This window comes from Anastrepha obliqua, chromosome 4, assembly GCF_027943255.1.
Source record: "Anastrepha obliqua isolate idAnaObli1 chromosome 4, idAnaObli1_1.0, whole genome shotgun sequence".
Taxonomy (NCBI): Eukaryota; Metazoa; Arthropoda; class Insecta; order Diptera; family Tephritidae; genus Anastrepha; species Anastrepha obliqua.
The window spans coordinates 68,470,088-68,498,069 of NC_072895.1; the positions used below are offsets into that span (position 1 = coordinate 68,470,088).

Here is a 27,982-nt window from a genome sequence, read left to right on the forward strand (position 1 = left end):
TGCGGAACTGAGGAAAAAATTTTAATTTTTTTCAAAACCCGCGTCACAACTGGGCCCCCTCCCCTACTTATGTATATACCCGATGTATCAACTACGCCTTATATATAGAACCTAACGAAAATCTTAATATGATCTTCAATAACCACTAGATTGCAAAAGTTTCCTTCTTATTAATATTATTACTAACTAAAATCTCAGTACTCAGTACAAACATCTTTTAAAAACTAGTTTAAACTCCTCAAAAAAAGAGCACTTATTCAAATGTTAGGCAAATATTTTGGAACCGTCATCTATTTCCAAAATCTTGTTCCACAGTTTTGCTCGCCTCACATTGAATTCATTATTTGTGAAGATTTTGAAAGCATTGGATCCAGCGTTCCGGAACTCCTGATAATCACAGATTGCCTCCGATTTGGCATCAAATGTGGTTTCATTACATGACCGTAAAGTGTCCGCGTTCTGCGGCTTGCTGCATATAAACATGTAAATTATTTTCATTCTAAATTCAAAACGCCAGCTCACCCATATTTCGCAAAGTGTACGAAAGTCCCAACGAACTGCGCTACAACGGAAGCATCCACCGAAAGCTTTTGAAAATCTGGAAATAGCACTGGCGCACGAAAGCTATAAATGAGGTCATCGCAATGCATTACACCGAAATCGCCAATCGAAACACCACCTGTGTAGATATTGGCAAAGCTATTGGGTCCACTGTAGTTAAATTTGTACAAGTAGATCGGATACTTTTGGGTATCTACTGTACGCACATAGGCATCGATAGCATTGTAATACGGTTGATGAAAAGCCCGATCGTTGATGCACTGGGAAAAGCAATGAATATTGTTTTATTTTTTAAATCACCATAGCAATAATGTCGCAGCCATCCCATTCACTCACCTCAAGAAAACCACGCGCTGTCGCATTATTGATTTCTGCTTGTCCATCGAAATATTCATCGATGACATGTTGTGTTTTTGCCACCAGCTGCGCGGTGTTGAAGGATTCTGGAAACTCGAGTAGTTTTTCAAGGAGCTCATGAAAATTATCATTGAATTGTTGTTTCAATGTTTGGTTTGCCAAAATCGATAGTACACGCACTGCGCCCTCACCTGGCACCATGCCTGCCAACCAGGGCACAGGCTTGTAAGTACCCTTAGCCAATAATTGCACCGGATGCTGTGTGAGGAAAGCATCCTTATCGGCATGTTTTTCTACAATCGGTCGGAAATTCGTCATGGGATCAACATTCCAATATTTTAGACTATCACCCGCTTCCAACAGCTCGATAGCGTTCACAGCACGTAAAGCACGTGCTAATTCAACAGTACTCATCTCATCCGCGTTGCTGATATTACAAAGTTTGGCCATTGTGCGGGTCTGTTGAAGCGGATGGTCGGTGATGGCGAAGGGTACATTTGCAGTGCCGCTCATGGTGATAATACTGTCGAAGAGGCCTGCAAAATATAAAAAAATTGTATGAAGAGTGAATACTAATAGTAGATAGTCGATGAAGTGCAAAAAAATAAAAATATTAATTAGCAAAAAACCTTCGGATTGTTTGCTCAACATGTGCAGATGCGCGGAAACGGCACCGGCGCTTTGGCCAAATATTGTTACCATTGCTGGATCACCGCCAAATGCAGCGATATTTCGTTTTATCCAACGTAATGCAAGATTTTGATCCTTAAGTCCCAGATTGCCGGGCATATTGGCATCGTCAGTTGAGAGAAAACCTAAATGTTGACACAGCATTACAATAGTTCCAATATTCTCTCCGCTCTCAAGCACTCAATACTCACCAAACGGGCCCAACCTATAAGCGATTGTCACTAATATAACCTCTTTTGTATCCATAAAATACTCCGGACCTTGTAAAAGAGGGCTCGCACTGCCACTGAACCAACCACCGCCATGTATGTAAACCATTACTGGCAGCGGCTGCTGAGCGCTCGTCTAAGAATAATAAACTTTTCATAGCTAGAATTTTTTAAATAATGCCCTTTTACCACTTACCAATGGCCTATAAACATTCAAATAAAGGCAATCCTCAATGCCCTGCACCACAGGATTAGGTAGTATATAATTTTTTTGCACACAATCTTGCTTCGGCTTGGTTGCGTCTAAGATGTCCCACCAGCGTGGAAAAACTTTGGGATTCTAAAGTAAAACATTTTTTTTTGTTTTTGAGTCATCATTTCACTCTGCAACCAACTTACCGCAAAGCGCAACTCACCCACTGGTGGCAAAGCATAGGGTATACCTAGAAAGGCCTGAAAGCGTTTCGTCTGAAAGCCTGTCATATATTTGCCCTGCAAACAACCCATATCATGCCCGCATACTCTCGTTGTATCCATTTTAATCATATCTATAGACTGTTCAGCACAAGACTTGTTTGTCATTGTTGTTGATATTGTTGTTATTGTTGTTTTTGCTCGAAAGCATAATGATGCCAACAAAAAGGTAATAAAAAGTGTCTGCCAAACGTGTGATGAGAGATTAATCGGAGAGAGAAAGGTCGCCATTGCCGCCTCCGCCATCGTCAGCGACGTCATCATATATTTATGTGTAGTATGTTTGTTGTTGCTGTTGTTGTAGCAGCAATACTAATAGTATGTTTGTATTTACTATTACTACGTGTGTGAGTGATTAAATTTTGTAATAAGACTGTCTGAGCTGTGCCGCACCTCAAACAAAAGCTCAAGTCGAATTTTTCGCCTAGATATGTTAGCAGCTGCCAAGTCGTCTAGACTGGTCCGTTTACATGTGTGTGTATGTATAGTATTTTATGCATGCGTGTTTGTATACACATTTAGAAGATTATTATATTTATTTCGTGTCATAAACTTGATCGCTCAAAAAAAATTACAGGTCACCCTTCAGAAGCTGTAAGGAAAATAACAAACAGAAGACATGTGAAACCCAACACTACTTAGCCAGTGCAGAAACAGTTGGTTTTAAAATTAAACATCCATCTTATTTAAAATATTTAATATTTTCTGCATTTTTTTATTAAAAAATTTATTCATAGAAATGTATGCTAACATATTAATTGTTTGTAGTCTTCCTTTTGATGCGATTTATTTTGGAATTTTATTTTAGTTTGTTTTTATGATATAAATATACAGTAAAATTATGTTGTATTATGTATTGAGGCGCACAAGGCTATTTCAAGGAATTTAAAAATAGTTTTAGTTATTATACGACAGATAAATGGAAAAACACATAAATTCTTTGCTTCATAATCACTTAAAATGATGAATGCTTTTGAATATAGGAAATTAATTTACATACTTTTGTGCCAATTTTGTGGTTTATATATATACTTATATTATAAAGGGTGGTTAAGATACAAGTGTTTGCTTATTACACCGGTCAACACGAATTTTGGGTCTGTCTTTTTTTGTGTCAAATTTTGTTTTCTTTACTCTGGAGGAATCTAGTAACTAACGTGAAAGAATGCAGATAAATCCAGTAGATTCGAAGTAGCCCTGTATAGAAAAGAAAGCAGAACACGATGGTTTTGTACCTCTTGAGGGTTTTCAATATGTCTATGGCCACTCTCATAATTCCTGACAAGTGTAAATCAGTGATAGTGGTCTCACTACTGAAGCTTGGGAAACCCACTGGACAAAGGAGGTCCAACTACAGCTTAATGTCAAAGTCGACGACACACCAATACCGACTGTAAATAACCCCAAAATTTTGAGAGTAAACTTCGATAATTTGGTCTCCTTCTTTACGCACACAACCGCAATTGCTATTAAAGGCCAAAACCGCAATAAGGTCCTCAAATCACTAGCCGGCAGTACTTTGGGCAAAGACAAAAAAATGTTGCTCGCCACATTTAATGCAATTAGCCGGCCGGTTCTAAATTATACTGCACCTGTCTGGTCATCCGGAACTAGTGATATGCAATGAACAAATCTACAGACATGCCAAAACACTGCCATTCGGACTGCGACGGGATGCCTCCTAATTTCCCCACTACAACACCTACATAACGAGGTGCGTATGCTTCCTGTAAAGGAAAACAATAAACTGCTTAGCAAACACTTCCTACTAGAGTGCTACCGCAAGTTTCACCCATATAAACACCTGAATCACAACCAGGAGGCACCTCTTCAACTGCTCCGCTGAGGTTCAGAACAAAACAAATCGACAACTACTGGATGGGATAGTGTTTAGACAGAAAATTAACGGCATTCATCGAGAGACACTTACCACCTTCTTAAGCTCCCGACTCCCGAATGCCGTAATCGGAGTCCAACCACTACCCACCCGCGTAACCTTGGCACAATTACATTCAGACTAAACTCCTACCTATCCAGAATTGACCCCGTAAACTTGCTGTTTCGACCCCCCAAGATATGTCCGGCACGTGAAGGCACCCCGTACGACACTACCCACCTTTTCACATGGCCCATCAAAACCACACATCTAACACCCCTCAACCTCTGGACCCATCCTGTCGAAACAGCAAGTTTACTGGGCCTACCGTTAGATGAGCTAGACGAAGACGGCCGGTAATCTACATTGCACTGACAGGGTTTAGTATGCTGCTGCAACAACAATACGTGATGGTTTTCATCCAGCGAGGTCAACCTAACCTAACCTATTTGTCCCTGTCTCCTGTCCCACATGATAAAAAAGGTCTAGCGGAGTTAAATTGCATATTTACTGAAATTAATGTGGAAGGAATGATTGTGTTTTGGTCAGTGTGGCATAGGGCTTCCTTGCTGAAACCGAATACCACTCAATTTTAATTTTTCCGCTGAAAAAGTCGATAAACAGAATTAATTAGACTTTATAAGATTTTAAAGCAATGTGGTGCAGGAAAGAGTTTTTGTAGATTCACATATGAACATGTTATAATTCATTAGAGAAGATAGTTAGGTTCGATAGGGTTAGAAATAAATAAATGGTGCACTTTTTTCCATTATCGCACTCTATTTTCGTCTAAAAAGGCCTCTACTAAAATTTCCCGTTGAATATTTTAGTGGAACATTTAAATCTTCCCTTGGCCCTACAAACTTAATATTTATAAGAAATATTGGGCTTAAATGTTTCACAAAAATATGCCATTAAATTTTATAATAGACTCTTAAAGATAATATGAATGCTAAATGTAGTTTTATACGAGTTCTATCAATTTATTTAGATCCACTTGAGACCGAATAAGGAATATCTTAATACACTGTGAAAAAAATGTGACGCTTATGGACAAAACAGAGATGATCAAATATTCTATAATACTATAATTGCTTCACTGCATTCTTGGCGTTTTTTGTGCCCCATTTTATTGCACATTTTAATAGGAACGTAGAACTAACAATTGATAGAAATGATGTTTCCAGCAGCATTTTTGAAAAAAAAAAAAAAAAAAAAACAAAACAAAATGGCCTTCAGGTATCACTACCCGATATTGTTGTTTGCAGATGTTGTTTGTTGGCATGTAGGCGTAAGTACTGATTATATATGTGATGGTATATGTAAATATAAGAGTTCCCTGTTGATCAGCCAAGTTAATCTATGTTAGGTTAGGTTGCTACGGTTGGCCCCTGTGGGGCGCACTCAAGCTCATAGCCCATTGTGATGCCTCGTAGAGAACTTTTCCTTATCTCTCCTAAAACCAATGTATATTTTTCAAAAATTTTAGAAGATGCCTTATTTCCACAGAACTAAAATCTTCCAATTCATTAAAAGAATTCTCTACACGAAATGGTAAATCTAGATGGCTAGGAAATAAATTTTCGCCAAATTATGATGCGGAGATTGTTTGTTTTCGATTCTTATAAGGGTGCTTGAAATGTTGACTTATACCGATCGAAGATCCACGTCCGCAGAACCCTTTACTTCAATAAACCCAAAATACTAAGTTAAGATATTCATACATATGCGACTCAAACCGGTAAACGACTGTGGAGTCAAATAACATTAAGTTTCGAACATTGTTCCAGCGCAAGAGGTAACATCACAACAATAGCCGAACAAGCTCTAATTTTGCTATTTTCTTTTCTTTCCTTTTTTGAGTATAGAAAAAAACCTAAAATTCTTTTCAAAAAATTTATTCAATAAGTATTGAGACTGAATCTGTGAAATCGCCCGTTTTTTAAACTTCTTCACTGGCGGAATTATTTCTCGTACAATAGAAAAATCTTATATTCTAAATTTTTACTTTTTGAAGTTTATAGGAGTTTTTTTAATTATAAAAATGGTACACTTTTGAAAAATTGTTTCATTTCTGGCCGAAAAAAACAAAAAATTTTTTTTAAATTTTTACGAATAGCAACGAATTGAAGTATTTTAAAAGATTGTATTTATGTAACTAATAAATAAATAAATATTTGCCCATCACAGGAGTTTAGGTTTGTATTATTTTCAAGATGCAAAACTATTTCCCAAACCAAAAAAAGTTGATTTTGTAAAGTTCTAGAGTGCTGTTACGCGAACCATGTCGTTCCGCAGAAGTATGAGGCTTACGGAGAGTCAAGCTTTCAAGCAAAAAAGTGCTTTTAGTGAAACCACCTACGATTAGAAAAGAAACTTGTATTTGGACCATCTTGTACTTCATATATATATCTTGCCTTCATCTAAATTCACGTTAGACAGCTATTATATATGTATATTATACAATATACTTATACATACTTATACTTAAAATACTTCACGGACTAGGTTATTGGGACATTTGTTGTGCTGTTGTCACAAACAATAACCTAAGTCAGCTTAAGAAAGAAGTGTATACTTATATACTTATGTACATTTACATGAAATCAAAAAGTTAGTAAGAAGAAGTATTGGCCTGGAATATTGGATTCTACAAAGTAGCGATGAATTAAATAGTTTTGAGAGCTTTTCGCTAGATGTATTTCGCGTACCATATCTCACGATAGATACGAGGTGTGTTCAAAAAGTAAAGTGACTTTCATTTTTCTCAAAAAATATTAATTTGTTCATCAAGATAAATTTCGCTCCCTACAAAGTAGTCCCTCTCAGATATAGTACACTCGTGCCAAAGCGTTTTGCAATCCTCGAACAACAACAGGCCGAAAATCGATTTGGTATGGCTTGAGCTTTTCCAACGATGTGGCCTTTACTCATATCTCTACAATTGGAAATTGACGGCTGGAGCATTATTTCGGAACTGTCGGTCAGATTTTTGTAATCCATTTTTTCTATAGCCGAAAATCGATGAGTACAACAAAAACACCACAAACTGTAAACATTTATGTATTCCGGAAATATTGTATGTACCAAAAAAACGATCGGTAATTGAATGTACGTTGCTCGCGAAACACGAAAAGTTGTTTTTGTTGTTGTAGCAGCATGGACCACCTATAAGTATACGGGGAATGCTGCTGAAGTTACAGTAATTAGCCGGATATAATTCCGGGTCACTCCGGTTACGTAGAACCGACTGTCGTGGGAACGACCTTACAGCTAGTTGGTCGTCCTTACCTTGTACTGATTTAAAGGTGGCATAACGCTTCAAAAAAAGTTGTTTGACACTAGTTTATTCGATAAAAAAAATTGTATTGCAAACTCGCATAATAAAGATAAAAAAGAGAAAATTCGATGCAATAATTGGTGGCAGCACTTCTCAGTAATTCTTTGAAAGGCTGGTTAGTTAATACTGATTGGTGTTTGGATTTCATGAATTTAAAGTGGTATAAAATAATTCACATACGTACGTTGTTCTGTATGTTGAAATCATTCGACAAGCAGCCTTTTTTAATTCAGGATACTTGGTTTCTGGTACAAGTTTCCAAAATTCAGTAACAGACGTCGAATTATATATTAATTGTAGAACTTGATATTATTGTATGCTTTTTGGTCATATTTATAAGTATATTGGAAACGGAAAACTCACCTTGAATTCTGTTATTTTCAAATGGATTCAGAAACAAACCAAGAGACGTAAGAAATCCGTAACAATATAATAGTAAAAAAAAGAAAAGGATGCTCGGGTACACCTATCGAGAACCACAAATACTCTTTCTAAGAGTCGCAGGTTGGCCTCCCTGTATTAAGGGGAGAGCCTGGTTTATGAGGTCTAAAAATTGCGTCTCTTTGCAATTTTTTTTTAAGGAAAAAATTAATTTAGCACTGCAAAGTTTTTTCTATCTTTTAATGAACATTTAAAAAGTATAAACAATTTTTGTACTGGTTAAAATAAGTTGAAAAAAACGTTTAACATAGAAATTAGTAGAGCGCTGCAACGCTGGAGTTTCCAACTGGCGTACAAGATACAGCTCGTAATTAATATCTAAAGCAAAAAATTCAAATGGATTTCTAATTATCATGATTTTTTATTCTAGATGAACTAAGAAAACTGAGAGAAATTCCAAAATTTCAACTTTTTGGGGGTTTTAAAGAAAAAAATGCCTTTCTATAAAAAAACATTCACTTCAACTTGGTATACAAATCTTGAAATTTTTTTTTTTATCTATTTTGTTAGTTCAAATAGAAGAGAATTTAATACTGAAGGGAACAAGCTATGATTTATTTCAAAAGGTTCATTAGTTTTTTTTCATTCATGTACGCCAATTCAAAGAAATCATAAAAATGAAAAGTCGAGAAAAGAAGATAAAGTTTGTACTATAGACTATAGCTGTCCGGTCACAGCGTAACTACCTAACCCTCGCCTACCTTTGGCTTTGTATCTACGGAAATATTGAGAATTAGGCTCTGTAACTTTGTGTGAATATTCTGAAATATATTAGGAATCGCTTAAAACGAAAAAAAAAAATATTTTTTTTGACCTTATAAACCAGGCTCCCCCCTTAAACACTACGTATTTTGCTCCTTCAACAGCTGACTCAATGATTCAACTTGTACATCTTCTGTGGATTTGAAACGGTGACCGCGAGGAGGCCCGCTTAGTCAATTACGAAGTTACACGGAGCTAAATAAATATATGATGGCCGTGAAACAATATACAGAAGTATGTATGTGATTTGAGGTTCTGGACAAATGTTCCAGTGCAAATTTTGTAGCAAAAAACAGTTTGGACATCTGAAATAAATTGATAGTTCCCTGCACCATGATAATTTAAGAAGTTAAGAAAACTTCTTGTCCTTAATTTTTGACCAACATTACTATGATTTTGTACATTTCCTGTTCATCTTTGGCACGTTATTCGCTCGATGGTTAATGCAAAGCCTTCTTTTTTTAAGGAATTTAGAGTTTTTGAATCAAACGAAAGGCGACAAACTATCGTTGCCACGATTTTCGATTCTAAGCCACCGAAATTACTAGTTCTCACGACATTCGAGTCCACGTAACCGAACGAGCCGGATTTATATCCGGGTAAGGATTGTCACTTCAGCAATATTCCCTGTATATGTATGAGGATTTTTTATGTTGCTACAACAACAACAACAACCCAAATTTATTTCTTTAGCAGGTTTTCAAAAAAATGTATGGAAAATTTCTTTATGATGTTAGGTTAGGTTATGGTCGTAGTCGGTCCATATGACCAACTCACTTAGACCTCACAGGTCCGTTGTGATACCACTGTTATAATGTTACAACTACAAAAACAAACTTGGTAAACTTTCGAGAGTATTTGAGCCATGAAAAATCTCTTCAAAAAACCAACTAACCTTCGGAGCCGGCATAAAACTGTACGCCCCTCCATTTGTAGAGCAACATCAAGACGCACACGGCAAATAGAAGGAGGAGCTCGGCCAAATAACCAATAAAGGGTGTAAACGCCAATTATCTATACTAATATTATAAAGAGGAAAACTTTGTTTGTTTGTTTGTAACGAATAGGCTCAAAAACTACTGGACCGATTTTAAAAATTCTTTCACCATTCGAAAGCTACATCATCCACGAGTAACATGGATCATATTTTATTTTGGAAATAGGGCTCGAGATATAGGTCAAAACGTGGACCCGGGTAACCTTCGGATGTGTATGTACAATATGGGTATCAAATGGAAGCTGTTAGTAAATGCTTTAGTCCAGAGTATCTTTTATGCCGCTCCGTGACTAGGGTCTCGAGATAGAGACCAAAACGTGGACCCTAGAATGTGTTTGTACAATATGGATATCAAATTGAAGCTGTTGGTGAATGCTTTAGTACAGAGTATTTTTCATGCCGCTCCGTAACTGGGGTCTCGAGATATAGGTCAAAACGTGGATCCGGGTAACCTTTGGTTATGTATGTACAATATGGGTATCAAATGAAAGCTGTTGATAAGTGCTTTAATACGGGGTAATTTTCATACCTATTGATGACTAGGGTCTGGAAACATATGCCAAAACGTGGACCCGCCGTGTCTTTGCACCGAATTAAACCAAACTTACACACATTCTTAAGGAGGTATTGAAGATGGTTTCCGTATAGTTTGGATACCTATTGGTAGATAGGGTCTCGAGATATAGGTCAAAACGTCGACCCGGGTAACCTTCGGATGTGTATGTACAATATGGGTATCAAATGGAAGCTGTTGATAAGTGCTTTAATACGGGGTAATTTTCATACCTATTGATGACTAGGGTCTCGAAATATATGCCAAAACGTGGACCCGCCGTGTCTTTGCACCGAATTAAACCAAACTTATGCACATTGTTAAGTAAGTATTGAAAATGGGTTTCGTAAAGTTTGGTTGTAATTCGGAGCAGTGGCAACGGGTACAGCGTTCTTTTGAGCCAGCCATAATGTCGTTTACTTTTTTAACGCTTGGGGCGGAACTGAACTGTCAATATTTCTTTCTGATTTGGATGCCATAAGGAGAAAACGTAAGTGCAACATGTAAAAATTGTTTGTGAATTTTTTTGGAGTGGATTTTGGAACAGTGAATAATTTCTTACGAAATTTGAGAATTTAATGTGAAATCCGAATGAAATTATGTGTTCGTGGAAAAAAATTTTTTTTTCGTTTTTTTTTTTTTGAAAAATATAAATGGATGATGGTTAAAAAAGCTCCAATGCTTAATAAAACATATAAATTGAAACGAAAAATTCATGGATGATCAGGAAAAAAGACGATTGTTTATTCATATGCGTTGATTTGAAATTTAAAAACAATCTTCTTTTTTCCTGATTTTCAATTTATATTTTATATTTACTCAAAAACAAATAGAAAAACAAAAAATATTGTTTATGCCAAAGCGCTTGAATAAAGAAATAAACAATATGAAAACGATATATTTTCTGTTCTAAACCATATCTATTCTATTTTAGTGTGCCCAGCGAAGGGGGCCAGGTTTGCTAGTGTCTATATATAATGCTCAGTTGACGATTCTTGAGCATAAAATCATTGATTTTTTTCCCAAGTTATCCAATTGTTTGTTTTTCCTTTTGTTTTAATGAATATATAAACATGTTTTGATCCTTTTGTCTGCCTTTTTGACAAGAAATGGGCGCGAAAATCCTTTTGTAACAACTTCAAATTTTCTACAGCAGAAATTTCATCCCGCAAACAAAATTGTAGCAACTTTTTTCATGTAATTTAAAACTCACCAAAAAAAAAATATGTTTACGAACCGATGTATCCATTAAGCTTAAATTGTATACACATATGTATGTACGTATGTATGTGTTTACATATATATATATTTGAAGACGTATTCCATTAAAATTTATAATTTGACATTTGAATTGACTGGATTATTATATTTATTTATTTACCTTTGGTCATAAATTTTTTTTTTTTATTGTAAATGATAAAACGTCAATTTCTCACAATTTTTATATTTCATTAACTAATACACTCCAATTCCTACCACAAATGTTTTTTTCCTTTTGTATCTCTTGTTGTTATATATTTATTATTATATATGAATTTTTATTATTATATCAGTTTCTTTTTTGTTTACATTTTTTTATTACAATATAGTTTTTTCTTCAATCAAAATATACCGCGCAGATTTACACAGATCGTTTACTTTTCACCTCAACCGTTTACTATGGCTAGCCGCAAACATCTGAGAAATTCAAGACCTAGTCCATTTGGTTTTATTCTTTAATAGCTGCAAAACGTAATGGGTCTTTACACACACAGCAGCAAAAACAAACCGACATCGGCAGCAGCTACTTCAGATATTTGAAAAATGTACACATATTTACATGCATACATACACTACGAACAAATGTTCTCTCACTGCGCGCTTAATCACATATTTAAGAAAGTAAGGAGTACTGTTAATAAGGCCGTAATGGAACATTGTTTTTTTTTCTTGTTGATCAGTTATTGAGAATAATCGATGAGTACCAACCTCAGCCGGAAATAGAGGTCTGTGCATAATTGACCTGTTTGTGAGTAAATCTGCATTCGAAGCTAAAGCACGTTAACTTCGTACTCAAATAAATGCGGTTAATTCATAATTTAAAATTACTTTAATTTATCTACAAACAATAGTGCACATGTATCTAAATATTTGTAGAACTACAATTGCGTATACACAAGTAAACATACTTATATAGTTTATCAATTTACTTGTGATTTTCCCTCATCATATTACAATTACAAAGTAATAAATCAATCACAGTGGCACACAGTCATTGAAATAAAAATAATGAATACACAAATATATACAGGTTATGAATATAAACTGATTATTTTCCAGTTACTTTTTTACATTATATTTTCCACAAACATCTTGGGAAAATATTATATTCTGAATTCATTTTTACTTCCGACATTCGTGTCTTCAGAACTAGGCCCTTAAAAACATTGTGGCAGAAGCCTACCAACACTGCAGGAAAGAATACGCGAAATCCACGCTCACCTGGTACCTAAAATAACATTTTCATTACACTCAGTTATTGTCAACTATATCAAACACATCCGGCTAACAAAAAACAGCCAAAGTATTCCCTCTACCTTACTCCTAGTTCCTTAGACGGTATATATATGTATATAATTGGCGCGTACACCCTTTTTGGGCGTTTGGCCAAGCTCCCCCTCTTATTTGTGGTGTGCGTCTTGATGTTGTTCCACAAATGGAGGGACCTACAGTTTCAAGCCAACTCCGAACGGCAATATTTTTATGAGGAGCTTTTTCATGGCAGAAATACCCTCGGAGGTTTTGCCATTGCATGCCGAGGGGCGACCGGCAGAAAAATGTTTTTCTTAATATAATTTTGGTGTTTCACCGAGATTCGAACCTAAGTTCTTTCTGTGAATTGCGAATGGTAGTCACGCACCAACCCATTCGGCTACGGCGGCCGCCGTAAAGACGGTAAAGAACTTAAATTTACCCTGCCCCGAGGAAAACCACATTTTAACCCACCCACCACAGATTATTAAAAAAGCGTCATGTGACGCCAGTCTTTCAAGAACCAAAAAGTCCAATGTTTCTGCTGATGCCTATCGCCAGTCATTCCTGGAATGCAAAGCTCGTTATGAAACGAAAAAATGGGCGTTATAGAACACAGATGGCTCCAAGTCTAAATACTTATCCCCCAGTTACGCAGTTATCGACACAATTGATCACGTCCTAAAAATGCAAATACTATCAGACATTACATCTGCATTCACCGCCATCCGCAGCGCAATCATCAGTGCAATAAAGTCCGCTTCCAAAGTCCTCATATGTACCAGGAGCTTGTACATAGGTCCTGAAAGCAGTCCGAAACTCAACTCTCGCTTCGATTACAGGCATTTCGATAGCTACTCGTATATTCACAAAGTTGTAATGCATGAGACAGATATTATACCAAATAAATATGTTATTTGAACAAGGATTGAAATCACGCAACAAGGACTTCACAAATTTTAAAGCACATCAACAGTGATGTGTAAAGTTTGATAACAGAAAAATATTTTAGAAGTTTCTGCAGATCCTGAAATGTCTGACTCAGAACAGAACCACCGAAAAATTTGTGAAAAATCAGAATTTTCATCAATGAAGGAATTATTTTTTTCTCGGCAGATTGCACTATGTGAATACAGATATCTTGTGAGTGACTAAAACTAGTAAGCTTTTAATTTGGTAAAATTCCGCAATCCAACCAAAAAAAGTAAGGCTAAAAATCCTGCGCTTGGCGAAGATTGACTCTATGATTTTAAATGATATAGTCCAGTAAGTAGTACAAAGTCATTTTCTAGACATTAAAGTGCCACTACTTGCAAGTGTCCTGCCGTTCGGTCCAGTTATTGAATCATTTTCAACATTAGATATTCTTATCGAATTAATATCACGCTGGTTCAGGTACAAAAAGTGTTCCAAAATCACAACACCTGACTTGCGTGGTCGCCCATTCCTTAAGATGCTTCGATTACGAAAAGTTCATACTTAAATGATTAGTATTGTAAAGGGTGGTTAAATTTCAAGGGCCGATGTTGAATGTGAACCACACCTAAACGTCAACGACACCGTTGGACTTTTTTCTTTGGGGTTATTTGAAAGGAAAGGTGTACATCGATAAGCCAGCAATTCAAGAGCTAAAGGATGAGATAATTGGCACATTAACGGCATAGAACCTCAATTATGCCTCAGCGTCATCGAAAATTTGCCGCCGAGGCCGCGGCAGCCATTTGGCCGATATACGTAATTGAACCATACCAATATTATCATATTTAAGAGAAATGACAATAATTTCCTAAAAAAATTGTATTTTATTCAAAATCAACACCGGCCCTTGAAACTTAATCACCCTTTATTATTTTACAATTGTGTAATATATCCATTTATAATTAATTATGTTTTAATGTAAATAAATAAAATAAAATAAATATCATACATCATAGGTAAAATAGCGCTTTCATCCCTGCTTTTCAGCCTGGTACTACATGCTATTATAGCTGATATAGATCTCGGAGGCACAATTTTTTTGAAAATCTACACAAGATATTGAAGGCGACTTTGGAGCTATGGCATATCAAACGAAAAGCTCATGACCGAGTGGCGTAGAGGTGAATTGTAACGGTGATGCTATGATGATGTAGATGATATAAGTATGTATGTATATTGAAAATATTCTTAGATACACCAAGCGTATATTTATCCACTTGCCGGCTTCACTGGCTAGGTCATATCGTATAAGTAGAGCAAACAAACCCTAAAACCATTATTTGCGCTAAATGTTGCTGGTGACCGAGGAAAGTAAAGATTGGTTAGATCTAAAGAAGAATTTGAATTTCCTTACCCACAAATTTTATATGAACTTTCAATATTAAAATGTCATTCGATATTTACATATATTTTTATTGTAGAGGACACCCTCACTTTTTGGTCTTAATAATCTGCCCAAAAGATATGCCGTGCATTCCATGTAATAGTGGATGAATTTGAATCAACATACTACAGAATGTGATATTTCAAGATCATTTGAAGCACCAAGTCTTCTTCGATCCAGCTTTGTAAAAGTTATGCTCTGTTCCTATGAGAAAGTTCATTATGTATGTATATATGTATGTATAAGTATACGGGTATTTTATATTAAAATATTTATTAAATTATGAGCGAGTAATTTTCAAAAGTGATACACTGTGCAATTATGCAGATTAAGTTACCGTTAAATTAATGAGTTTATAGCTGATTACACTGGTCGACATGAATCCCGAATCATCATTTTTATTATTTTTATTTTTTTTTTTTGTACTATAATTCAAACCGTGAAAATCGATAGAAAATTTTTTTATGTTTAAATATTATATAAAGCATTTCTTTAACTCATATTAGATCGTACTTAAACAAAATGTTCTCCACATCAATCATTTAGGTGAAATAGGCATAAAAATAGACGACATAAAAAAAAAAGACTGGCGCGCTTTTTTAAACTCGGCTAAAATCGCTTAAGCGGTTATCGCGCCAATCAAGAAGAAGATGAGGCATACGTTTTGCGATTTTTTAAGTTTTGTTTTTCTAAAAAAATAAAAAAAAACTGTCTCAAAAAATTTTTAAAAATCGAAGAAAGCTAATAATTTATATAATATTTTCCTCATATAAAGTAAATTTGTGTGCAGCTTCTTTACTACATTGTTGTTCTTCATTATGTTTAATACTAAATAGCATTACTTAAAACTAATTTTTGCTCATTAATACAAGGTAGACTGTTGCAGTATAAAAAACAATGCCCCAAAGGGTTGAGGCATTTTTGACTTCTTGAAGTTGGGAAATTAATGTTATAATTGTTTAACTCATTTTGTTTTTTAGAGGTGTGTTTCAAAAATTGATGCAATTTATATCTATGTAGAAAAAGCTTTCGGAAGAGGGTGGCTTCAAAACACAAAAATCACTGTGCAAAATCACGGGCATACTGTGCATACTTTTTTTAAAAAATGTGGCAGGTCCGAAATTGACTTTAGAGCCACAGTGGTCACACAATTTATTCGTACACCATGCGTAGGTTATAAAAAACTTTAGTTTTGCGCAAAATATTTGCTGTGACAATATTTTAAGTAAGAATGTTACATTCCCAATGAATTGCCCGTTATTTCAACTCACACTGAAAGGTTCCAAGGAATACAGGCAGACGTAGCAAAATGCTGCAAATTTTTTCGAGTGAGAGAAAATGGCAGCTAATGAAACCAAGATTGGTAAAAAGTATGCATCGGCGTTTGGAAGCATTTAATAAAGCTTCAAGGCGGCTCAAAAAAGTACTGAATACTCGTTTTTTCTATTATTTTTTTAATGAAATTTTCTTTACATGACTATGTACGTATAATATTTTTGCACAAAACTGTGCCTTTTTTCGTTATTATCTTAAGTTCTCTAATTCCAGACATGAAGGAAGTTTTTGTTCCTTAAATATTGAATAAAAATGTAGTTTTTTACAAATATATTAATATTTTGTATCCGGTGTATCTGTTTATAAACTGTGTAGGAATAAATTGTGTAACCACTGTATACTCCAATAGACCATTTTCTTAAATTGTAATTAAAAATTGACACGCTTTAAGGTGCATACATACCTTAGGGCTTTATTTTATAAAAACCTAAATAGATATAAATACATAAGTTTTTCAATAGAAATAACAGCTTTAATGAAAATCGTTTAAATTCACTAGATAGCTTTTAATTTGATTATAACTGACTTTATCTGCGAAAATATTTGCTCTATAATAAAAATAAAAGCGTACAATTTTGACGCGCTTCGATTTTTCACGCATATTTATGGCAAACAAATTCTACTTAAAAACAAATAAATTTTAATTGTTGCTTTATTTTATTTAAAAAAGAGATTCCCAAGCTTCTTCTTACGTACTTAAACTATTGATTTGAAAAAAAAATATTTTGGGCTTGAATTAAAGGCAATTATTACTGCTTTATACTGGCAAAGTCATCATTTATTAGTTAAGCTTATCTAAGGATATGCAGTACTACCTCTTTAAAACATCGGAGAAATTAAGAAACCTTTAAAAATTTCTGCTGCAGTTAGGGATTGCATTTTTATTTTTATTTTTTATTTTGTTGCTTACTGTTTTATAAGTTAGTTTTTACACTTGCTTTATTATGCATGCACAAAAAGTTCATAGCTAAAAACAATTCTAGGTAATGAAAATAATGTCAAGTGGGTAATACCAAAAATTACACACGTTTCAATTTTCATTTATCACACCTGCATCAAGAATGTAAACAAGGATTTTATGACCTCTTAAACTTTATACAAATGTGTATACAAATTTGGTGTAATAGAGTTTTTAATCATTACATATACATACAAGTGTACGTATATTCTTACTCTTTTTTGTCTGATTCGCAGCATAGTTAGCAATGAAAATGCGGACAATTAAAAAATGTAGCTATCAGCAACTTTCCGGTAGTAACGAAGCGACCCAACAAAACTAAGCTTTTGTTTACATTTAACGTATAGTATTATATTTGTAAATATGTAAATATGTAAGCAAAGCCGCACCGGCATATGTACTTATGTAAATATGTATGACTAATCCGAGCCCTTGGTAATAATGTGAAAGCAGTTAATAAGAAATTATGCAATGAATGGAAAAAAATGATATACGAGCTCATAATACATACATACATATTTATACTAGAGTAGAGTATTGAGTTTATGGACAGCTTCTTCAAAAATAAGTACTCGTGCTTTTGGCGTTTGCATACGCAAAACCCCAACAAAGTAGGAGAAATTGAGAGACAATGAATGACAGACAATTCATTTTGTTAGGAAGCTAATAGTGTTTGCTGAACAAATTTTCATCAACAGCTGGCTACAATTAAAGCAAATCAAAAAATTTATTTTACCATTGAAAACAAAGAAATACATATACATAAATAATTTATATATGGAATAATTTACATTTGGCCTCAATAGAATGCCCCTGGAGATCAGACTATCTGACTGTTTATCCAAGCAAATTCTCTTACGGACTATTTACAACTAGTGCAAAAATACATTCACATGTGCAATTATAAGCAATAAATCAAGAAAAATTAATCTATCCGCTCACATATGGCATATTAGCTGCAAAATTGGCAATCAGCTGTCTGTTGTGTTGATAGGCTTTTCATTATAAAAATTTGTTTGGTGGAAATTTTGTATGGGTACTCTCGCTTTTTAATTACGGATGGGGAGTTAAACTCGAAAAAGTAGATAATCTACTTAAAAGTGAACGTATTGTGAGTCCACAATATTTATGATCTAAAAAAATGAAGCATTGTTGAGAAAATTCGCTGCGGATGTAAAATTAGGATCAGGATGCCGTTTAGCGGATAAGAGATTGTGAATATCCTAAAATGGAAAAGGATTTGTATGAGTGACTCTTAAAGCAAAGAATAGAAAATATGCCTGTATCTATCGATATCATCAAATCAAAAACGCGCAAGTTGTGAGCATCTGCTGGTGAGCCTTTGATGGTACCCATCCGATACTAGGAATTCCTTCTACAATAATTGCAGGAAGAATGGTCCTATAAATATATTCGTCACTTGACCTACTTTTGCGCCGCCGAGCATCTCTTGGCTCTTTTAAGGAGTTTAACTTTGCTACAATATCCAGAACGTAGTTGTGCCAAGGTTACGCGAGACTCTCGGGGAAGTTGGAGCTCTTCGTCTGCGATGGGTGGTGGTTGGACTCCGATAACGGCATTCGGGGGTCGGGAGCTTAAGAAGCTGGTAAGGGTCTGAATGTAGTTGATTATCTGTCTGTACACTGTCCGATCCAGTAGCTGCCGGTCTGTTTTGTCCTGGATCTCGTCCGCGTAATTGAGGAAGTGCCCCCGGACATGCCTGGGAGGTGGCTCAGGCTCAAGCAGGTGTCTTCATAGGTGAGACCTACGGTAACACTCATAGGTAGCATATGGGCCTCGTCGTGAAGATGTTGTATTGGAGACATCATTAGACATACTGTTGCGGTTCTTATGGCAGTGTTTTGGCAGGTCTGTAGCTTCGTCCACTGCAAATCACTGGTTCCAGGCGACCAGACAGGCATAGCATAATTTAGAACCGAAAGTCGACAGCAACATTTCTTTGCCTTTGCCCCAAGTGCTGCCGGCAAGCGACTTGAAGACCTTGTTGCGATTCTGTACTTTAGTCAGAATAGCGGTTGTATGCGCAGAGAAGGATAGCAAACTGTCAAAGGTAACTCCCAATATTCTGGGGTTGTTTACAGTCGAAATTTTTGTATCATCGACTTTCACCTTAAGTTGCAACTTGACCTTGGTGAAGAGGGCCGCCGTGGATTTAGTGGGGGAAAGTTGTAAGTTCCTCGCAGTGAAGAAGGGAGAAAGACAGTCGAGGTAGTCGTTTATCTTGGAGCACAGGCCAACAATGCCATTGCCCGCCACCATTATCGTGCAGTCGTCGGCGTATGAGACCAGGGAGAGTCCCTCTGGTGGCTGGGGGAGTTTCAAGATGTAGAAGTTAAAAGGCAAGGGTGAAAGAAAACCACACTGCGGAGCTTCTTGCTTCATTTTCCTCTGTTTTGATATTTGGTCTCGAAATAGCACCGACGAATGACGACCACTCAGTAATTCGCGGTCCACCTCTTCAGCCCTGGCGGGAGTGTCCACTGTAAAATGTCATCTAGTAGCGTGGCATGGCTGGCAGTGTCGAAAGCCTTTTTTAGGTGCAACGCTACTAGGACACTCCTCTCGCAGGAACGGTTTTGGTTGATCCCGCGGTTTATCTGCGTGTTATTGACGATGAGTGCTGTGGTGGTGCTATGCACTCGTCGGAAACCATGCTGATGTGGGGCGTGGGCCAGGTGTTTCGTTAAGAGTGGGAGCAGAAGGGCTTCAAGAGTCTTCACTATTGGGGAAAGAAAAGTTATCGGACGATAAGACTCCCCTTGGTTGGCGGGTTTCACAGACTTCAGTAGTGGGACCACTCTCCCTGATTTACACTTGTCAGGAATAATGCGAGTGGCGATAGACATATTGAAGACCCTGGTGAAGTATTCTACTCCCAATGGGCACAGCTTTTTCAACATCAGCATGTTTAGTCCGCCAGAGCCAATGGCTTTGGATGGTTTCATATGGTTGATGGCCCCCATAGAAAGAAAGTAAGTGCCGCACTGTTTTATGCCAGACAGCCGTCTGGTGGCGGACGTTTGGATCTGTCGACCGGAGGATGCAGAATGAATTGCCGGCTAAAACAGCTCGCGCATCTCTTTTGATCCGACGAAGTACAACCGTTGAAGGTGATATCCACCTTGTAGTTGTGCTACGTCGGGTTCAACAAGGACCTTACACTGGACCAGAGCTTGCAGGACTTCAAGTTCTCTTCCCATTCGGTCCGCTTGTGTTAGGTTACCTGTTGTCGGATCTATCGGAGTGCCAAAGATGGCGATGCGCATTAAGCCACCTACTACCAATCGGTTTTCACCCCTGCGGAGCGCACCAATATCAGAGTGATATCCCACCGGGCAGCAGGTATCGCCTGATCCGCCACCAATACCTTGACATTCTAAGGCGCTGTCCCTGCGGTCGATGCCTTCATCAATGACACGATACTGCACTGTATGGTGGACTATGAACGCTAGGCCCAGCTAGCGTCTAGTTTTGTCTCTTGAATCACAGCTATCTTGAATCCATGACGGCTCATGAAGTCAACTATCTCGTCTATCTTGCTCATGAGTCCGTTGCAGTTCAGTTGTAATAGCTTGGAACTCCTCGGGAAAATGGTCGTAACACGGGGGGCGAGGGACGCGTGATGTTGTCTGCGTCGGCCCTGCTGTGCGTTCCGCAATAGTTGTCGGTGTGATCATCGGTCAATTTGTCACTCAATGCCTTCACTTTGGCATGCTCCCGTTATGCTATTATGCAACGATTTATTATTCAATGAGAAACTCACAATTTTGAGAGCTAAATTAATTCCCACTTCGGAATTTACACTCCGCTGACGACTAATCTGTGCGGAATATGGATACGAGTGCTTAAGCAAGCGAGCGACTCTCCCTCCTAACTTAAGACAAGAAAACTGTTAAGGAAAAGCCACGATGCTGATCAAAATTTGGTAAAGGCACTCGATAGGATGCCATGCTTGACGATGACGAAATTATCTCAACATTTCTCTCATTTTCCCCAATCGAACTATAGTTTGTTAACATTTAGCGGTGCAGCTAAACTTATACGAATACCTACATTCATACATATTTACATATTTACATATACACGATTAAGTTCTATTTATATACAGGCAATTAGTTTTGTATGCAGCTGAAATAGCAAAGTTTTCTATTCCATCTATCTAAAAAAGTACGTGTTCCTAACGGTGCTTAAAAGCATTTTAAAAGGTAATTAAAATAATTGCCAACAACATTTTTTTCGTTTGTAATTTCTTTATTACTTTGTAACATTTTACTTAGACTTCTTATATCAATTGATTTTTTGCTAGTTGTACTTTTTGTAGTCAGTACTTAAATGAATATATTGAGAGAATGGAGATACGAGATATGGCATAACGAGACTGACGCTAAGGCATTTCATTTTGATTTCAGACATATTTATTCACTTATTATCACTTAAAATACGACCAAATCAAGGATTATAAATTATAAGAAATTAACGACATAATTAAGTATTTTCGAACTTGCACTTTATTTAACTAAAATTTAATAGCCCATGGAGTTGCATACAAACTCTTTATTCAAATTCTAAGTAAAAACCGTGGAAATTTATGAATTTTTTCTAAACTTTGTTTACAGTTTGAAACCTTTTTTGTTTTCCTAAACAAAACGAATGACCATGCAGAAAAATTGTCAAAACTGGTAAAAGTTTTGATGGGTTATTGTTTGTCTCTCTTTTTTCTCATAACGCGCGCTAGAGATCTTCCATTGCCTGGAACAGTAGTGCATGTTTAGTGCATACAAAGTCATACAAAGTCATCTTAAACAGAGAACGTTAATGTATAAAGAAGTCTCAATGAAAGGTACGCATGGAATTTTGAGCGGTACTCGTTTTGCGCACATGGTTCACCAAGGATGGCAGATTACCAGGTTTGCTCGTTAGATATGGTGAAAAAAGTTTTTGAACTTTAGATTCCACTTTCACTTGGATGTCCACAAGCTAAATTTTGTGAAGCACGTCCCAAGTGACATCAGCACATCTGCCAAATTCGCTCAGATCCGAATAACGGTCTGCTACGTAGTACACTTTTAAAAATCTTTTCACCATGCGTGGTTCATCACAGACATATTTTTCATCAAAAGTTAACAGAAATATACTCAACTGTTCAAATTAAAAAGCAGTTGAGCAAAATTCGTTAGTAATTGGGAACAAAGAATGTTACGCTGTAGACTAGCTGCAGGTAATTTATCATAAAAAACAAGCATGCTAAGTTCAATAGTGGCTTAGAAAGAGCAAATCATCCAAAATTATGTATTATACATACATATATATGCATGTCGTTGCATATGTTAAAACTTTGTTGCATTCCCTCCAACCAAATCAAATCCTTCATAGAGAATTGCTTCATTACCAGGTACACGGGAAGATGGCATATGCAAATTGAAATATGTATGTGAATTCATATATGTACATATGTATGCGACTTCGCGCACTTGGCACAGCAACAATATTACGATTTGCAAAAAATACCAAAGGAATCTAGCCCACATTTATAGGTACAGCATTGTGCCAAAAGTTATGAATTATGAAGTCTCAAAAAAATTGCTTCATAATTTACTTAAACATTTTCTCTATACATTAAACAAGTGAGGAAGAATAAATTCGGTCTGGGCCGAACTTTTTCATACTCCCGCACGTTTTAGTAATATAAAATTAAATTATGGCTGTTAATTTTTGGAATCAAATAAACTCTTAGGCAATGAGAGTTATAGCTTGTTACATCAGACAGGCGGACGGAAATTTGGTTGTAACATACATACAAGTAGACGCAATCTTTATCCGATGGAAAAATATTTATGTCGCACCTAAATTATATATTTTGCAATAAAAGTGTGGCTATGCCCATTTTCTGAAATTTTCTTTCGTTTTATTTACTTTTTGGGTTCATCATTTTTATCCAAGTTTGAGTCACTTTTCTTCGTTTATAACAAAAATATCATCATTATTTTTCTGCTTTGAAAACTACCGTTATATGGGAGGTGGGCATGGTTACTGATTATTTCGCCATTTTTCATGACAAAGTTCATTGATATATAGGGTGTTTTTTAGCTCCATGAGAACAAGCAGCTAGGACCATCTGTGTTGACATTTCTGTTCAGTAAGGTTTGGCAAGTCATCATCAATCGTTTAACGCTAGAAAAACGCTTCCAAATTATGGAAATTCACTTCACAACATCATCGGTCCTTATTTCTTATGAAATGAGGAAGGACCTGCCGTTGCAGTAAGTGACAAGTGCCATCGACAATATTTGATTCCAACAAATCGGCGCCGTAAAGCGCGCTTAACAATCGATTCATGGCAATATTCAAGCCACCATTGACCAGATTTATTGGAAAAAGTAGTCAAAAATTGAACTAATGGACTATGTAACTCATCGCAACAATATTTACACCGGATATATTAATTTTTCCGCGACTTATGATGCGCACGGACGGACGCATGGACAGACATGGCTTAATCGACTCCTCTTATCATTCCGAACATTCCGAATTCCGATTCCTTTATGCTGTTACATACAACCGTTATATGAACAAAATTGTGATAGCCTTGTGCACAAGTGTGCGGGTAAATACAGGGCCCTCCATCTATCGTTACGGATTTGAACTAGGTATTATTTGAAGAATGGTAACACTTAGCTGTCATCTGATTTGACAGAAAATTAGTTTTATTCTTCCGCTGAACGAAAATGGTTGTGTATACGCTCAAAGAACGCTGGGAAATATGGCGACATTACTTTGAAAATCATGGTAATGTTGCAGAATGTGTACGATAATTACGTACGGCAATGGGAAGAAGAAAAACACCGAATGAAGCGTATGTGCGTTAAAAAAAAAAATAAATAATTGGCGCGTACACTTCTGTTAGGTGTTTGGCCGAGCTCCTCCTCCTATTTGTGGTGTGCGTCTTGATGTTGTTCCACAAATGGAGGGACCTACAGTTTCAAGCCGACTCCGAACGGCAGATATTTTTATGAGGAGCTTTTTCATGGCAGAAATACACTTGGAGGTTTGCCATTGCCTGCCGAGGGGCGACCGCTATTAGAAAAATGTTTTTATTAATTTTGCTTTCACCGAGATTCGAACCAACGACCTCTCTGTGAATTCCGAATGGTAATCACGCACCAACCCATTCGGCTACGGCGGACGCGTATGTGCGTTACTTTGCGAAAAAAGTAAGAGAAACTGGGTTGCTTATTGACAAACCAACGCGTGATCGACCAAAAACCGTCCGTAAACCCGAAAATATTGCTGCTGTGGCCGAGAGTGTTCGTGAATCACCAGGAACATCAGTTCACCGTCGTTCTCAACAATTGGACATTTCGGAGACATCATTGAGACGAATTTTGCATAAAGGCTTTGGTATGGTAGCCGAGGCAGCCATATGAATGAAGTTGTATTCCATCATTAACCGGAAGGATTGTACTTCAAAATAAAAAAACAGTTTGGAAAAATATTGAGTAGTTCCTTTTTAATAGCATTTTTAATTCCGTAAAGTTATATGGCGGACCCTATAGAAAGAAGTCACATGATCTAACCTTGGTATGCTGCATTTGACTAGAAACATTTTGGCAGACACAACTTTGCTTCGGATGGCCAAATCTTGTAATCTATCATCCTTGTCATTTAAACAAAACACATTTGATATAATCTTAAGATCAGTTTTTTACGTAGGCGGGATTGAAGTTGTGTGTTCATAATCAGCATGCCATTTTATTAACCTAACATATTTTATTCAATTATTAGCGTTTTTTTGTGTTGAGTAACATTTTTTGACTGTATTTTTACATATTTTAAATATTTAATTATTAAATATTTTAATAAAGAGTATTTATTATTATTATATTTGTTAAAAGATTTATAAAGGCGTTTTTTAGAATGCATAGAATTTATTGCTACTGTTGCTATTGTTTTTCTCTCTGTTACTTTAAAACAATCTTACAAAACTCGTTCAAAGCAACGAAGTATTATGATGAAACCTAGACGTATAGACGTTGATAGTAGCGCTATCAGATGGAAATCGTTGATCCCTATAATACTAAATTGTAGTTCACTATCAAGACACACTCCACAATTTGGAAACGAGAATTCAGAATTTACGCGCCAATAATATTTATTTATAAACTTCGCTTTTGTACAAAATTAAATACTTTAAATTTTTGAAAGAGATAGGAAAATAATTTATGTTTTTTATTATTACATTATAAGGAATTTCCAATACATTTTGAATTAAAAAGAACTGGCAACGTCACTCATAAAACAATTTTAATTAGGAGTTCTCAATCACAATTTGCCTGATACGCACACTCAAATACTTAATTATTGTTTACTGTTTACCCCATTTGTACTTTAAGAGTTGAGTGGCAACGCCGTACACTAATAATTTTTATTAAAGCATTGTTCAGTATTTCAAACACATTTTGATCGATAGTTTACTTAAATATTTCTTTAAAATTAGATGGCAATGCCTTATAGAAATATTATATTCTTATATTAAAACTATATTTACCTTTACATTGGTATGCATATATATAAGTATGCATATTACTTTATAATTAATATATTTCTGAAACCAATTTCTTAATTAAAAAAGATAAGCGACAACACCAGCAAAAAATATTTGTTTTGAAGCTCTAATTGTGTACCTGTATATTTATATTCAAGTGAAATGTGTGATAAATTGATATTTTTGCAATAAAATTCAGGTGGCAACGCTATAAAAAAAATTATTTTTCGAATAGACTATTCTAAAAACTATGTTTGCCTCGATATGGTGACTATTTTTAATACATTACTTAATAGACGATAGATATAATTAATAATTATGTCACCTTTAAGTAGGCCGTTCTAACTAAGCCCATTTAACTTATTAAGTATGGCTACCGATAAGTACGTTTTTTTTTGCTTGAGGGCTTTGATTACAGCGTAGCGCACATTTATAAGGTTCACGGACATGAATGATTTTGAGTGATGGAAATCTTTGTTTTGGTCTTTACGCGCTCCATTGCTTGTCTGTTTCAAGGCTGTCGAGTTCACAAGTGTCAAAAATGATTGACGTCCGATGAATTTTGCGCCACCTTGTGCAATGGTATGAAATGGGGATTTATGTCACCGTATTTGTTAAAATCAAAAGAAAATGAAAATTTACACCTCCCAAATGAATTCTTAGGCCTTTAGATCTGAATTTTTTTATACACAATTTTTTTATATACAAAAAACTATCTGTATAATGGAAAAATTTAGTGAAACTCGATCAAATTATATTTTTCATGGCATTTTTTCTTCGGGATTTTATTTTCATATTTCTTGCACTTATTTTTTTTTTTGTTTTTTTTTGTTTTTGGTACTTTCGAGCCACAATTTTTTTGGATGAATAAAAACGTATTCTATATTTAATTATAAATATATTATAATTTATTTAATTTAAAAAAATATTTGTCTTATCAAAATGTTATTTTTGCTATTTTTTCGAATAATAGTGCAATAAATAAAAAATAATGAAATGATCTTTCTATCGTCATCAAGAATAAGTTTAGGATATGCAATTAGACATAAAAAGGATTTATCAGCATTAGAAAATTAAAAATAATTTTTTCCAGAAAACCCATAAAAAATATTGAAAACATTGTACGGCAACGCTACCTAGTTTTAGGTGAAACTAAAAAATTAATTACCGGGTCCAAAAAACAACAAATTACCAAAACTTTCAAGAAGCTAGGGATTTTGCTAAGGTACAACTCCCTTTCATTAACTTTTGGTATAATCAAATATTTAGAATTTTTTTGTACTGTGTGCTAGTTCATTAAATTTGAAAAGATTTTCAAGCAGTATGGGTGGAATTTAACGAGAAAAAGGGGTTTCACTTCGCTAACTGTTATAAATTTCTTTTCTTCACTATTTTTCGGCCTTATTTGCAAGTTTTGATAAACGCTAATTGTAATCATGAAACTATCACCCCACATCAACCAATCAAGTAACTAAGATATGATAATAAAAATTCAACCGCTCAGTTTAAATTTTTTTTAAGGTTTTTTTTCGGTGAATACATAGTAACGGAGTTGAAAGAACTTTTATTAAAAATAAATAATAATAATAATATACAACAAATAAATAAATAAAATAAAATTTTGCACTTGATTTATCCTGAATACCAAATGATTCACCAAACTCTCTTTTACCCACTTTGACTTTAATTTGAATTAAAAGCACAACAAGAAACCTCTAACACATATTTTAATTCGTATTTTGGCCGGTAGAAACTCAAATGCGCAATTCTAAGGCTATAATCACCTTCGAAAAATCTATTTTGCTTACTTCTCATTTGAAAACGTGCAACTTTACGATATCACTGTAATCTTTAAAATTAACTGTCCGCTTATCTCAATTCAGTTCAGCAATTACATGGGCTTTCACTTTTCACTGCGTACATATGTCCGCACTTGATGCATTGGTAATTGCCTCAACAAGTATCGTAACTAATAGCTGTGCGCACACTTTGG

General features: G+C 35.6%; 1 protein-coding gene across 1 annotated transcript; it reads right to left on the reverse strand.

Annotated features, from left to right (window-relative positions):
- Nucleotides 1-84: 84 nt before the first annotated feature.
- Nucleotides 85-27,962, reverse strand: LOC129243757 (juvenile hormone esterase-like). Its single transcript, XM_054881035.1, has 8 exons — nucleotides 27,798-27,962; nucleotides 2,217-2,883; nucleotides 2,014-2,157; nucleotides 1,800-1,953; nucleotides 1,548-1,733; nucleotides 898-1,454; nucleotides 523-821; nucleotides 85-469 (listed from the first exon to the last, which is right to left on the reverse strand). Exons 2-8 carry the CDS (start codon nucleotides 2,553-2,555, stop codon nucleotides 265-267), a joined length of 1,884 nt encoding a protein of 627 aa, XP_054737010.1. The 5' UTR covers nucleotides 2,556-2,883; nucleotides 27,798-27,962; the 3' UTR covers nucleotides 85-264.
- Between the last annotated feature and the right edge of the window lie 20 nt (nucleotides 27,963-27,982).